General features: G+C 44.6%; 1 protein-coding gene across 1 annotated transcript; it reads left to right on the forward strand.

The window, feature by feature from the left end:
• The first annotated feature begins 903 nt into the window (after positions 1-903).
• LOC113246775 (cystatin-13-like) lies at positions 904-9,534 on the forward strand. The gene is made up of 3 exons (XM_026487466.2): positions 904-1,131; positions 5,735-5,848; positions 9,451-9,534. The coding sequence occupies exons 1-3, from the start codon at positions 904-906 to the stop codon at positions 9,532-9,534; spliced, it is 426 nt and encodes a 141-aa protein (XP_026343251.1).
• Positions 9,535-15,200: the final 5,666 nt, after the last annotated feature.

The raw sequence follows: 15,200 nt of genomic DNA on the forward strand, positions 1-15,200 counted from the left end.
GCTATTTGTTTCTTCACCGTCTATACTTAACACATCAACTGTTGTGCTCCGTCTGGTGAACTACACCCTGACTCACCTTCTATAGGAGAATGAAATCTCCTCAAGAGCAAGTGCGCATTACAAGCTGTCATCTACACATACTCGTTTGTTAGATTGTGGTAGGTCTGAAGGTGTGTTTCAGGTAATGAGGTAAATCTCCACAGGTCGCCCGAGGCACTTACTTGACCTCTTTGTGAGACCTATCTTCCTCCTGTGTGAAAGGGGCTGCTCACTATGTGACCCCAAGGGAGATAAATAAGAGAAACATGTGGTATCCTTATTATAGGGCCTGGCGAGACTCAATAATACTCCATAAACAGATCCCAGTGTGATTGCTAATGAGCCTGACTGGAAATGGGGGAGATGCAGCTGCAGTTTTGAGGCCAGACAGAGGCTCAGCTGCGGATTTTCATACGTGCCCCTGAAGAGGAAACAAGATGAGTTTCGACAGCCATGTTCTCCCTGTGGCAGGGCTTCTGTTGCAGGTTCTTGTGCCTTTCTGTGCACTGAAACCTGATACAGAAAAGCACCTGCACGGAATGTGTGGGAACCTCGCAGGCAAGGAGGCAGGGGTCAGATGGTAGGGAAGGAAAGGAGTGTGAGTGCATTCCTTCCAGAAAGGAACAGCCAAGATGGGAAATGCTCTTAATTGTGACTTCCAATTTCTCAACTCCTCTTCTCTTTGAGGAAGGAGAGAGAGAAGTCTATAGCACACAAAGCTAACAGAAGTTCTTCCCCTTTCGCCCCTAGCAGTGCCAGGAAGACCTGGGGGTGCAGAAGCAGCAGGGCCAGCCCGGCCCATGTCCTGCCCCAGTCCTGGAAGGACAGAAGGAACAAGGCCTATACCCTCTTGGCTGAAGTGCCATGGCCAGACTCTGCCTGAGCCTGCTGCTCCTGGTGGCCACCGTGACCCTTGTGTCCAGAGGTGTCCACACCTGGGGCAGGTCGAAGGTGGTGAGGAAGTTCCAAGACATCCCGGAAACTTACGTCTATGTGCAGCAGGCACTGTGGTTTGCCATGAAAAACTATAACAAGGCCAGCAAAGACAAGTACACTTTCAAGGTGGTAAAGGTCCTTAAATCCCAGGAGCAGGTTGGTGAGCATGTTGCCTTTGCTCTTTCTCTCCAAGATGCAGTCATGAGGAGGCCCATTATCCACGGAGGGCACAGACCCCAGGGAGTGGAAAACAGCTGAAAGATGCCTTTAGCCAAATATGTATTAATTTTATTTTAGGGGCTTGGGGAGGAAAATTAGTTATGCTTCATGCCTTATTATTCTGGGATGAAATACATAATAACCATTAAAATAACTTAAAATGGATTGCAATCATGTCAAAAAGCATAGGTGAGAGTCCAAGAAGGGCTGTTGAAGGGGCCAAGTCTGGGACAATTTGGGCTGATATCATCAAAATGAGTCATTATAGGCATGGATTATAACACAGTGAAAAAGCAGAGAAAGTTCAAGGCCAGCTTTCACTGAAAAAAGGAAGGGAAGGCTTTTCTTTACAGAAAAACACCTACCTGTAGATGTAAAAGACTGTGTAAGTAGGAAATCATCATGGCAATATCTACTTCAGGCAAGCGTCAGCAATGAGTCCTATAACCACTGGGTGGGAGAGTGGTGGGGACAAATTGCTGCAGGGATTCTTTCATTAATTAATTACAAGGAAAAGATACCTTTACAATCAGGAAATCTGGCAAATGGCTTGTTCACCAAATGTTTGTCACCAACGCTGGGACAAACTGACATCATGTGCCCCCGATGTGAGGTCACAGAAAGGACATAGCATCACCTGTGCATGGTATCCTTGTCTGAAATCCATCGCCCCAGAGGTAATCATGAGGAACAATTAGACAAATCCATATTACGGGGCATTCTATAAGACCTCTTAAAAATATCAGTGTCATGAAAGACCAGAAGAAAAAGCAAGGAAACTTCTTGATTAAGGGAGGTATAAGAAACATGACAACTAAATGCAATATGTGGTCTTTTATTATTTCTTGGATTAAAAAAAAACTGTAAAAGATGTAGTTGGGGGAATTGGAATACAGACCATATCATAGAAGAGAGCATTGCACCATTGTTGTTTCCCAAGAAAGACGATTGGACTGTGGTTTGGGGGGACCCCAGAGAGTAATCAGTAGGTGCACAGAGGAATGGGGGTTCAGCTAGTCTGGCTGGAATTTAAGAAAGGGAAGAGAAGGGGCTGATGGGGAATGGGAGCTACCCTGCAATGTCAGAGTGACATGTAGTACAAGGACAGTCTTTGTGCTCCTCTTCTTCCTTCACTAGCCCTGTCTCCTCTCTACCCTCTGCCCTCTAACCTTTGCTGTCCATCCCTCCAGGTCACCAGGAACCTGCTCAGGTTCCTGTTTTCTTAATGGGCCAGGAGGGAAGGCTCATTTGGCAGCTTCATGTCCCTATGAGGTTGGGACATTTGGCCCCTTGGCCATCTTCCACACTTAATGGGCCTTGGCTCCCTCCTTTTCTTTTGTGTGGTCCCGGTTATGTTGTTTATGTTTCTTGAGTAGTGGACACCTGGGGCCAGGATGTATGTTACCATTGGGTTACCAAGTGAAAGCCTCATGAATATCAACTGAATATCAATATGACACACAACTTGGGGGCTCATTTATATGTAGTGAACTAATTAATAGTGAACTATTCCACTTTATGGACTTCTGTTTATCTATGCTTTTTCAGTTCCACAAATAGATGGTTCCACTTTGTTTAATCAAAAGTACACCAAATTCTCATGTCTCAAAAATTATACATCATTTTGTACTGCATGCTAGTTTTTTCATGAATATACATTTTATTTCCCAGTTCACTGTAAACTCTTGAATTCAGGTAGAAATTCAAAAGAATCAGGTAGAAACAGGTTCAAAAAGAGCCTAGAACATAGGTATTCAGAATTTCTTGAACTTCCATCTACATACCACTGGAAAACACACTGAAGAAAAAGGTAAGGAAGAATGAAACTTCCCCCCCAAACAAAATTAATTTGAAACAAAACAAAAGCACAAAGAAAAATGCTTGGTGATAATTCAGATTAAATTTAGTAACACACACACAGGCTCTATATAAAGAGAACAGCTGTATCTTACTGGTTGATTTAACTTAAAAGTACAAAAATCTATATCAGGAGTTGGACAATTATAGCCTGCAACCAAGTCTGGCTTGCTGCTTATTTTGTATGCCCCATGAACTAAGAATAGTTATAAGAAATAAAAAAAAGAAAATTTCGTGACATGAAAATTACATAAAACTTAAATTTCCATGTCTATAAATGAAGTTTTATTAGAACATTGCCACCTGCATTATTTGAGTGCAGTCTAGGCTACTTCTGTGCTGCACTGACAAGATTGTGTGTTCTGAGCCTCAAATATTTACTCTCCAGTCTTTAAAGAAAAAGTTTGCAGCTATCTGCTCTAGTTCCTAGTTGACTGAGGCTCTGCTGCAGATTCTGTGCAAGGTGCATGATGGTAAAAATAAGCACCGTAGGTCAGATTATGTGCTAATTTCTTTTAGAAAATACAGTGCAGTGTTATAAATGTATTTTCTCTTCCTTATAATTTTCTTAATAAAATTTATTTTCTCTAGCTTACTTTATTTCAAGAATACCAGCATATAGTTAGTATATATGACACACAAAATATGTGTTAGTTGCCTGTTTATGCTATTGGCAAGTTTTCTGGTCAACAGTAGGCTATTAGTAGCTAAGTTTTTGAGAAGCCAAAAATTCCATTTGGATTTTTGATTGTGCCTGTAACTTCCGTGTTGTTCAAGGGTCAAGTGTATATACAGTCTACTTTGTACCAGACCTGGTTGCTTTTCATATGCTCATTCAGATCCCACAACTCATTACATAGGAATGACTTTCTTCCACTTTAAAGAGAAAATAGGCACAGAGAGGTTTAGTATTTTGTCCAGGGACACACAGCTAGTATGTAGAAGAGCCAAGATTTAAACCCAGGCTGCCTGTTGTGAATGAGCACGTCCATATGGATGGCGTGCAAGTGGTGGAACATTGCAGCCAGAGGAAAGAGGTCATGGAAGGTCAGGAGAGTCAGAAGGCCTGTCTGTGAAAGCAGGGAAGGGCTGCCTCAGCAGCCAGGACCCCTATCCTCTTCCCTTTTCTGGGCAATCAGGGGTCAAGCTAGGGCTAGTGGTCAGTTGGTGGTTGTTGAGTATGGTTCAGAGCAGTTTGTTTTTAGGATAATTTTAACTTGGAAATATTACTCAAATATAAAGCAGTGGTTCTCAAGTGGGCATGGATTTTGCTTGGCAGGGGATTTTTGGCAATACCTGGAAGGATTTTTGGTTATCACAACCAGAGGGAGCCACTACTGGCACTTGGAGGACAGAGGCCAGGGACTCTGCTAAGCACCCTATAGTACCCAGGATAGCCCCCACCCAAAGACTGATCCAGCCCCAAATGTCAATAGTACTGAGGTTGAGAAACTTGTTATCCAGTCATAAAAAAGTGTTCTAGGAGTATATCTGGAAGTCATTAAGTTGATCTGACTCATCATTTACTGAGGGCACCCCAGAAGAAGTTGGCTGTCCTTCCAGACACTTTATATACACTAACACATATAACTGAAAAATTTTAAAGTATGTATGATATTTAAGAAACCATCCTTAGAATTCTGCTAACCACTACCATTTGTTCGATGCCCAGGCAACTTCTCTAGAATGTCCAAAATGTTTACTATGTTTTTGAAATGATCTCTTCCTCTTCTAGGGTCATTTACTGTGTTTAACTTGATTATTCTCTTTAATACTTTCTCTCCCTTAAGTTTTGTAAAATCTTACCTTGTTTTCATCTTTATTTTTTTTATTTTTTTCATTTTTAAATAATAAAAGTCTCCATCTACCATTGTGCATCTCCATTTCCCCATAGGACACTCTGGAACAAGGGCTGGTGGGGGGCTCTGCACTGGGAGTGGAAGAGACCCTGAAATCAGGGACTTGGGAGGGTGTATCATGTGGAATAGTGTTGGATTGCTAAAATTGCCAAGGAGGGAAGTTAGAGAAGCAATACCTTCCAAGCAAATTTCAGTTCTGGGATGTCTTGTCTTCTCCCAATATTGACTAGATATGAAGGTGTTATAGACTCTGCTGTTTATTTCCCAAGCTCCAATAAGCAAACCATAACTTGTCCCAGGAAAACATTCTTTGGGGGAATCGTCTTCTTGCTTTATCTTGGGGACAGTTGTCATTATTTAACATTCAATACCATGATGAGAGCCAGACAGACAGAGGGAGAGAGACCAAAGTAAGAACCCCTCCCCCTCAAGTTACCCCAAAATTTCTGGCAAGGAAACTATAGGAGGGAGGGAAGGTGGTGGGGAGACATTCTTTGCCCTAAGCAGTCAATGACATGTTTATTTATCAGAAATGACAGTTGATATCATGTATTCATTTATGATATCTAATTTTTATTTTTTTTATTTTTTAAAGATTTTATTTATTTATTTTGAGAGAGAAAAAGAGAATGAAAGAAAGAGAGAGAGTGAGGGGAAGGGGCAAAGGGAGAAGAAGCAGACTCCCTGCTGAGCAGGGAGGCTGATGCGGGGCTTGATCCCAGGACACCAGGATCATGACCTGAGCCAAAGGCAGACACTTAACCGATTGAGACATCCATCCAGGTGCCCCTAAGATATCTAACTTTTAAATTACTCCTTGACAGGTCACAGAGAGTTTGGACTACTTTCTTGAAGTCAAAATTGCCCGAACAATGTGCAAGAAAATTTCAGGAGAAAATGAAAACTGCTTATTACAACAGGATCCCCAAATGCAAAAGGTATGACCTCGGTCAGGTCTGTGCACCACACAGAAAAAACCGATAGGACCAATCCTGCTTTGATTTTCTAGTTTCCTTTTTAAAACCATATTCTGATCATATTCAGGACCAAGGACAGCCAGGTTCCAGACATAAAGCACTGTTTCTATCAGTTTTTGCTGATACCCCTCACCCCTGCCAATACACACATAGACACTTACCGGCTTAAAGAACACCCGTTCACTATTTCTCACTATTCTGCAAGCTGGGCTGGGTTTGGCTGGACAGATTTGTCTTGGTGATCTTTTCATAGAAGTTACTTCCAATTTTTCTCTTTCATAGTTGAAGCTGCATACACAAGTGTCTGTGCCTTGTGTATTTTTTCCCACCTATTTTGTATATACCTAAAACTGGCAGGTGTCATGGCTAAGCAAAAATTATGGCAGATGAGTGATTCCTGAAAATTGCCCAGACATGTGCAAACAAAATACATCTTCACATTCTAATGAACAGTAGGCACCACAGCAGAGCACCAGATGCAAGTGGATGACTACATCTAGAGAGTAAGCTATTATTATAAGTTACTAGAACTAGTTTTCAATTAAGTAACATTAAAAAAATTCTGATAGATACTAAGAATGATATTTCAAATACCCATGTGCTTGATTTTATAAGCCATGTTGTCATTTTATTACATTAATTTAAAATGTTTATTTCGACCAGTAAAATGTTAAACATGCATTCCACTCCCTCCCTCAAAGATAAACACTGAAATTGTTAAGAAGTGTTCCTACTCATTTAAAAAATCAATTCGTGGATGCAGAGTTTTTTTGTGTTTTGCAAAATGTACATCAATTTTGGAATTTTCTCTTGTTTTCTTTTCCGCTCAACAATATATTTTGAGATTTATTATGTTGGTAAAATCTGTTTTTATGCCAAATGATTTCTTGGGACTTTTAATGTATATATAAATCAGCTAAAATTGCTTTTATTACTGCCTATTAAGCTCTTATATGACCGTTACATCATATTTGACCATCTGGCTACTTGTGGTTATCTTAAAATTTCACTTTTGACCATAATGCAGCAGTGACAGGATGCTTGCTGACTGAGCAGGTTGGGGCTCTCCTCTGGGACACCCTGGGGAGTGGGGCCACCATACAGCCACATTTGCAACTTCCGTGCTGGTGGTGCCACCACACGTGACTCACAACCTCAGTTTTACTCTCCAAAGTGGTTCCACCAACATACCTTCCTTCAGTGGTGTGTGCGGTTGTTCATTTTCCCTCAGCACTTGGAGTTGAATCTTAAATGTTTTCATTCTGATGTATGTGAAAGGTCATCTCCCCACCATTTCACTTGGTTGCTCCCTGATTTCTAGTCAGATTGAAATATTTTACTATCCCTAGTAATCATCCAGGTTTTCACTTCTAGGCCTTGCTTTTTAATATCCTCCCCCCCCCCGGAGCTACCAGAGGGCCCCTTTCAGGAGCCACACCCAAGCCACTGGAACCCCGTGACCACAAATCCTCATGTTTCCCACTCCCTGCCTCTGTCTCTCCTTAACCAAACTCAACTGCAAGCCAGAGGGTGCCCACTGATGAGATCTATGGAAGTCAGAGGGCAGAGTGCCCATTGACACAGACAGTGGAGGGTATAGGGTAAGGGTTCCCATTGGCACAGCCTATAGAAGTCATTGGTCTTTCAAGACCTGCCGGGTAGAAATAGAAGGAATGCAGACATGGAGAGACACATGGAGAAAAGCCAGCATGGGTCAGGGGTGGAGACAAAAAGATCCATAGGAGTCTGTTAGGAGTCTAACGGAATAGCTTAGATGAAAGATGATGTTGGTTAGGATGGTGGAGGTACTCCGTTCTGGATGTCTGTGAAAGCCTTGGTTGGAATTTGCTGATGGATTGGAGTAAGAGGAGAGGAGAGGAGGATGACTTCAAGGTTTGTGGGGTTTGGAGGCAGTTCTCTCTCTTGGTTTTCTCTTATGCTATCATCTACATGGAGCATCTGACCTTCAGTAGACTTCATTCACTTCTTATCATGAGGAGAATCCTCTCAGTCTCCGTCCTTGCATGGGATCCCTTTCCATTTCAGAGCTCCTATAGATTTGACCTTATCTACTTTCTTTAGTTATTTATTGAGATTTAGAAAGGAAGAAAAGGCAAACATCTGAGCTCCTTGTAATATGAATTTAAAACTGGATATGATTTTAAATAGTTATTAGTCTGATTCATTTCATGTGGAAAATTTGGAACTTTCAAAAGTATTAAGTCACTTAAAATCAACTATAAATACCCCTATGTAAAATTTACTGCTGTCAATATATTGTTATTTATACTAGCTTTTCTGTACTTTGTATCTTTGTGCAGTTGGGATCATACTCTATACTGTTCTATGACCTAGATTTTCATTTAATAATAAACTCTAAGAATTTCTAAAACTGTAATATTATTTGAAAGCATTATATACTGAAACTGTGATTTCATTTAATTGTGTTCCATGTTTTACTTAGCCAATCCCCAAGAACTGGTTAAGTTTCCTACCTTTTAGCTTTCATGAACAGTGGTTTAATAAATATTCTTCTTTATATTTATTTGTGTGATTATTGTTTCCTTGTAGGCAAAGTTCTTGGAAGTTGAATTACTCAATATTTTTTCACTTCTTAAAGATTTTTAATATACATTTTTCACATGCCCTCTAGGATTGATCCTGATAATTGGGTTTTCAATTCTTCTATTTCCTAATTGTTTCCTGTCTACTTTGGCTGATTCAGAAGTTAAGCAATTAGTCAACTCTCTGATAAGCCCACTCCTTCCCCTTTCTACTGTTGTCAAGCTGAACTCATCCCAGATGCCCCTTCAGCCAAGATGAATCTCTGGACTGGCCTTAGTTTTCCAATGGCCTGTCTGGATTGCTGGTAGCTTGGTCTTATTTCCTTCCTCATGCTGATCCCTCAGTATTTGTATCTTATACAACTTCAATTCTGTTTGATGTTGCCATTCATGTTTTCATTTATATTTTTATTCTAACTGAATAAAAATTTTAGGAGCGAGAAGAGATATACAAGTGAACTCATCCCACACAAGGAGCCTGAACCCTGCTCATTCTGCAGGCCCCCAGAAAGAGCTCTATGTGTCCCCTCAGTTCCCTGGCTGCAAGTTTTGCTCTTGTCTCTGGCCAGACCTTGACCTGCCCCACTAAGACATTCAGGACTTTGTACTATTCCTGTTAGGCTTTCTCTTCTGGGAAAGACACATTAGGCCCTCCATGCAGCATGCAGTCTCAGTAGGCTGCAGGGGAATCAGCATGGCTGGATGAAGGCCAGAGCTGGAGATGAGGATTTCTGAGAATAACCAGTTTCTGGTCTCCTGCTATCCACAATGGCTTAAAATCACAGGGAGGTGAATTGACAGAGGTCCATCCTGGTGAGTGAGGCAGACTCCTCTGCCATCTGGTCTCAGGTCTAACAGCTCCAGGGACTGCAGGGGCATGGCTGGATCAGGCTGCCTTTAGTTACTCTGAAGCCAAATCCTGGCACCCAGAAATAGAAACTTCTACTTGTTTTTCATTTTTCTTTCTTACAAGCTAATTATTCTTTTTGTCTCTTTCAGATGTTTCTTTGCACCTTTATTGTTGCAACCAAACCTTGGAAATTTGAGTTCACTATGCTGAAGAAACAATGCAAAGAGGTCTAATTATCGTCTAGCATATTCGACTGCTTTCACTTTCATTTTAAAGAAGCAAATACACTTGCAAAACATTTAAATAAGCTGACCCACTGACTTCATTTTTGTGGCCTTTTTGCTTTTTTGTGTGCGCTCAGGGTCTGATACTGAGAACATAACGCCTTTTCACAGTGTTGGCCAGCCTCTTCTAATTGACTCACTCATCCAGTAGCGGGACAATCTGCTACCAGTAGATGAAAGAGAGTGTAAACCTGTTTCCATATCTCATTGAACTCTGGGCACAAATTACTTTTCACTGGCAGCTGTTTCTGGAGAACTACCTGGAGGACCCAGCCCTCAACTGTTTTGAGCTGGTGGGTTGTTTCTGCGAGATTCTGAGGGTCTGGCTGCCTTGAGAGTGTTCCTTCCATGGATTTCCACAGAAATCTCTCTGCCTAGGAATCTGGGGAAGACACAGCCCAGTGGCTTAGAAACAGTTTTAGACAACTGATCCAACTGGAAGATAGTTGGGTCATTTGTAGATTTGCAGTGTACTTTTGGTTTTGAAGTGAAGCAGAAAAAAATGCAAGGGTTATTGATGGCTTATGGATGGTAGGCTGCTTTGTGCATGAATGTGTGTGCGTATGTGCACAGTGGGATGTATTAGTTATTTAATGCTGTATGACTAATCACTCTGCCCTTAATGGCTTAAGCAGTTTATATATCTCATGGTGTCTATGGGTCAGGGATCTGAGGGTGGCTTGGTGGGGTGGTTCCAGATGTCATTTTCTCTTGAGGTTACACTCAGACATTGACTGTGCTGCCCTCATCTGAGGGTTAGTTTGGCTCTGGAGAATCCACTTCCCAGGTGGCTCACACTTATGACTGCAAGTTGGTGTTAGCCATTGACAGGCAATCTCTGTTCTCCATGTGGGCCTCTCCACTGAGCTGCTGTGTGCTTGGTATGGCTTCCTCCAGATAGAGTGTTCTGAGAGACTAAGATGGAAGCCACACTGCCCTTTGTGACCTAGCTTCAGATGTCACACCACCACTTCTTCCTTGTGTTATTGGTTCCCCAGATTAGCTCTGGTTCAACATGGGAAGGGACTCTATGATGACCAAGAGATGAGGATCAGTGAATGCCATCTTGGAGGCTGGCTACCACTGTGTGTGTGTGTGTGTGTGTGTGTGTGTGTGTGTGTGTGTGTGTACGTAGAGGTGGGATCCAGAAAGAGGTACTTTCTGCAACCTGAATATGGAAACTACAGCACTGGTGTGCAGGTCAAGCCCAGCCAGGGCAGTGTCAACAGTAGCACAGCATCGGGGCACACGCATTATCTTCCACATGTGAGGGATGGTAAAGCTCAGAGGTCACCTGGCTGACACACACTCTCCCTGTACCCGAGCCCCTCTGCCTGAAGGCTTTCTCCCCACCTATGGGAGGTGGCTGCAGTGCTGGGGAGGGGATGCCCCAGCCTCCTGACCCTTGGGCTATAATACTGAAGCATGTCCTATGTAGTTTCTAAGATGTGCCCAGCAAGACAGAGCTCTAATCTCCCAACTTGTTAGTCTGCTCACTCTCATATGCTGCTTCCCATTCCTACTTCCTCACCGCCTTTCTGGTATTTTCTACAATTGCCTCCAAATAAACCACTTGCACTTGAAATATTGTCTCAAGGGGAGCTTCTGGAGGAAGCAACTTCATAGTGGAGCTCAGGTCCACTGTGAAGAGCAGCCTGGGGTTACTTGGGGACATACCTGGGGAAAGTCAGGCAACAGGACACACTTTGCATTTTCTCACCTCAGCCAGCAACAATATCCTGGGGAAGGCATGCCCAGGCCTCCCTCCTCCATGTGGAAATGGAGTTCTAGGGACAGAGGCAAAACAGTTCTTGTCACATTGCTCCCCTCATCTTGGGATGGCCATCCCTATGCCTACAACAACTGTAGCTTTCACTTCTCTACCCACTTCAGCCCTTCAGCCCCCAACCACTGCCAGGGCACTCACTCTCTTGTTCTGTAGCTGGAGTTGGCCAGCTCCGTCTGGTCCCATGAACATCCCCTAGAGCAGGGCTTTCCCTCTGAACCCTGACAGTGTGTTTCCACACCGGGAGGGACCTAACATATTCACACACCTTAGGTTGGTTGTTTCCATCTTATTCATAATACCTGCAAGCATCTGGGGCATACTAGACTTTACTGACCGCATCCAAGGTCAGCTGGCTAGTATTAGTGGGATAGTGCTTTGGGTTTAACTCTCCAAAACTGTCTGGGCCCTTCTGATGCATTGAGTTAGTCAGAATAAAGACTCAGTATCAAGACAGTTACATTGACTAATGAGATTTCTGAGTTTTTATTTGCCCACAGTTGGTAGTGGCATATGTGAACCTGAAGAGACCTGGAATGTGTGATGTGCAGCCTCCAAGGCACCTTTAGTATTGGTCCATTCCCTTCCAAAGTTCAAAGGCTCATTAAGGCCAAGCCTGTAGCCTAGGCCACCTGAGGGACCAGCTGCCCATGAGAAGTTATCCTGCCCCCACTCTTCTCTGTAGAAGATACATGGATGACAGAAGCATTGGCTTTGTCGCCATGTCCTCATTTTCCCTGTGATCATGAGAAGTTTGAAAAAAAGAGAGACTCAAAAATGCAGCTTCCAAGCAGGACTTGCTCCCTTCCTGGGCTACACTAGGGCCAGGGAGAAATCCAGGTCTGCATCCCATGTCAGGTTTTAGGATCTGAAGGGAATTGGAGCATCAGGGACCAGAGTGGTTATCTGGAATGTGTGGTGTCATGCTGAAGCTCACACACAGGACAAGGACTGCAGGCTGCTGGGGTAGCTCTCCACGTATGTCACCTGCCAGCTCCCACTCTCCCAGGTCCCAGATCCCTTTCTCTTTCCTCTGGCCTCCATGGGAGAGGCGTGGGCATCCACCAAGGCCTTCCCAAGTTTTCCAGTTCATTGTTACTTTGTGTTCAGTCCTGTATTTATTGAGCCCAGGCTATATCGTGACCCTGACACCTTGGGAAAGTTGAGAAAAGTGTCCATTGTCTCCTGACAGATGAGGAAGTGGCCACAGAGCAGAACATGGCAAGAGCATTTGATAACCAGCATAACTATTTTCCCGGTTGCAGGCCTTGACCCAGAGACTGAGGCTAATAGGCCAGCACTAGAGCAGTGGAGTCAACATTAGACTCACATTTTGGGAAAGAGGGAGCTCTCCTGAGACTGAGCCACTGGCTGGGCCTCTTTTCCTTTCTGGGAATTGGGGCCTGGACAGCGGCTGGCCTGTGTTTCTAGCAACCCCCTGCTTTTGCCTCTGCCTCTGGCAGGGCTTTGCCCAGGGACTTACCTCAGGGTGACACTGAATATCCAGAAACCTGCTTCCCTGCTCTTTCAACAGGCAGACTCCAGAAGAGAAGCAGGCAGGACTACTCCAAGCCAATGAGGATGGACAGGGCAAGGGAGAGGTGCCTTCCCACAAGAACTGGTCCCTCAGTCCTACACCTGATACAAAGCTGGAACACCTGAAACTTGTACTCACCCTCAGGGCCCTGGGGACATAGTGGGGACTGGGACAAAACCCCTACTTTCTTTTTTTTCTTTTTAAAGATTTTATTTACTTATTTGTGTGTGAGAGAGAGGGAGAGAGAGAGAAATACCACAAGCAGGGGGAGCGGCAGGCAGAGGGAGAAACAGGCTCCCTACTGAGCAGGGAGCCCAACATGGGGCATGATCCCAGGACCCTGGGATCATGACCTGAGCTGAAGGCAGACACTTAACCAACTGAGCCCCCCAGGTGCCCCTAAAACCCAGACTTCCTGTAGATTTCCATGGGAGGGGTAGGGGTGGAACCATTAACAAAGGCCCACAAGTGTGATCTGAGGCAGGATTTAGTGAGTCCTTACCAGGAGCCATGATTTGATACCTGTCTTGTGGGCTCTGCTTCCCCAGCACCAGGAGGTAAGGTGAGCCCAAAAAGGGCCTGGACAGGTCCCCCCACCATTGGGCTGAACACACAGGAGACCCTGTCCTGGAGCTACCTGGTGGGACTTCAGTAGAATTTGTGGGGTTGACTATGGAAAACATGCGGGATCACAGTGGGTAAAGAGCCTCCTTTATGCTTCCTTCTGCAGATTGAGCACAACTCAGGACAGACCAATGTGGGAGTAGACAGTAAGGTGGTTGGTGGGAGGGTCTTCAGAAATCTACTGAAGTCAGGGACCAGGCAGGATGGCTGTGGGACAAGAGTACAACTATGTCCATGCTTAGTGATGCTCGGTTGGCAAGGAGGATGCCGATTGCTAGGGTCTCCCCATGGCTCTGCCTGGAATCCTGGGAAGCCCATCCAGGTCTCCATGGAGGATGAGCCCTGAAGATATCTAACACCACATGTCTGGTGTGAGTCCCCAAGGAGAAGCCTGTGATGAAAATTGTGGGGCACAGGTGGTTCATTTGGGAGATGGTCACAGAGGCACAGAAGGGAAGGGAGACAGAGGAGGAAGAAATTCAATCGGGCTATTGTTATGGGGCACTGAGCAACCATGGGTTTTGTCCTGCTGGAATGTGTGAGAACCCTATGGATCTTCCCTCTGACAGCCTCTGTGGAACTGGGAGCCTGTAGCCATCCTACCTGGGGTTGGAGTGTTGTCCTTGGGCCCTACCTCTATCCACTGAGGTGTGCCTGCTCTGCAAATGGAGTGCCACTTGCAGAGAGAAAGCCCTGAACAGAACTTGGGGGAGATGCAGATCTTGAGGTGGAATGGGAAGTGTTAGGTACTGGGTGGTCCAACTGCATGGGCACTGGAGGGATGGCTGGTTAGGAGAGGGGAGCCACTGCCCCAGGACCAAGGGCTGCCCCCGCCTGTATGTTTAAATATAGTTTGACGGCAACACAACACTCTTATTTGTGTTCATATTATCTATGGTAATTTCAAGGCAACATCAGGGAGTTGAGAACAAGGCCATATGGCCCACAAAGGCCAAAATAGTTACACTTACTTACAGAAGAAGTTTGCCAAGTCCTCTTTTAGAAGATTCCCAAGACAAGGGCCACATGTGTCCTGAGGACCTGAGAGCCTGTCTGGGTCTATCTTGCATTTTGAGTACCTTGCTGGGTCATGGTCATTGTACCTCTGTGAGCCTGGAAACAGCAGCACCTGTGCTTCCAGGTTGTGCCACCTGGAGATGACTCCAGAGGTTCCAAGAGGTAAGGGAATCCAACCCCTGGGGCCCACTCTACTGCCGTGTTAGGATGAGCCCATCACATCCCCAGCCCCTCTGTCTGGAACCATGCCACACAAGCTTCTTGAAATGCTAATGTTAAAGATCTCTTCTACAGGATGAAAATGGACAAGGAAGAACTTCCATAATGCCTGGGGGTGAGACTCAGACCCTTGCAAGAGAACAAACAGAGCCTGGTGTTACATGGCCACTGAAGAGACACCTACAGAGAACCACTGGATCCAGGAGGAGAACAGTCAGAGCCAGGCAGGGTTTGGTGTCACTCAATGGAAGCCCTCCAAGCAGGTCTTGTACAGGAGATGGAAAACTGTTCTCCAGGGCACAGTACCAATGGTGAAGAAGCAGTTGAAGTCTGAGGGAACAAGCACAGGGATGGAGGGTGAGTGGAGAATAGTGGGAAACAATGCAGCTCTAATCACAGCACACATCCCAACCACCCACCCTGGGGTAAGCA

Source organism: Ursus arctos, unplaced genomic scaffold (assembly GCF_023065955.2).
Source record: "Ursus arctos isolate Adak ecotype North America unplaced genomic scaffold, UrsArc2.0 scaffold_16, whole genome shotgun sequence".
In the NCBI taxonomy this organism is placed as follows: Eukaryota; Metazoa; Chordata; class Mammalia; order Carnivora; family Ursidae; genus Ursus; species Ursus arctos.

Excerpts from the sequence above, each read along its gene's own strand:
- LOC113246775 (XM_026487466.2), top strand. The coding sequence starts at position 904 with ATGGCCAGACTCTGCCTGAGCCTGCTGCTCCTGGTGGCCACCGTGACC. Across the intron at positions 1,132-5,734 it reads TCCTTAAATCCCAGGAGCAG|GTCACAGAGAGTTTGGACTA; the intron begins GTTGGTGAGCAT and ends ACTCCTTGACAG. Across the intron at positions 5,849-9,450 it reads AGGATCCCCAAATGCAAAAG|ATGTTTCTTTGCACCTTTAT; the intron begins GTATGACCTCGG and ends TGTCTCTTTCAG.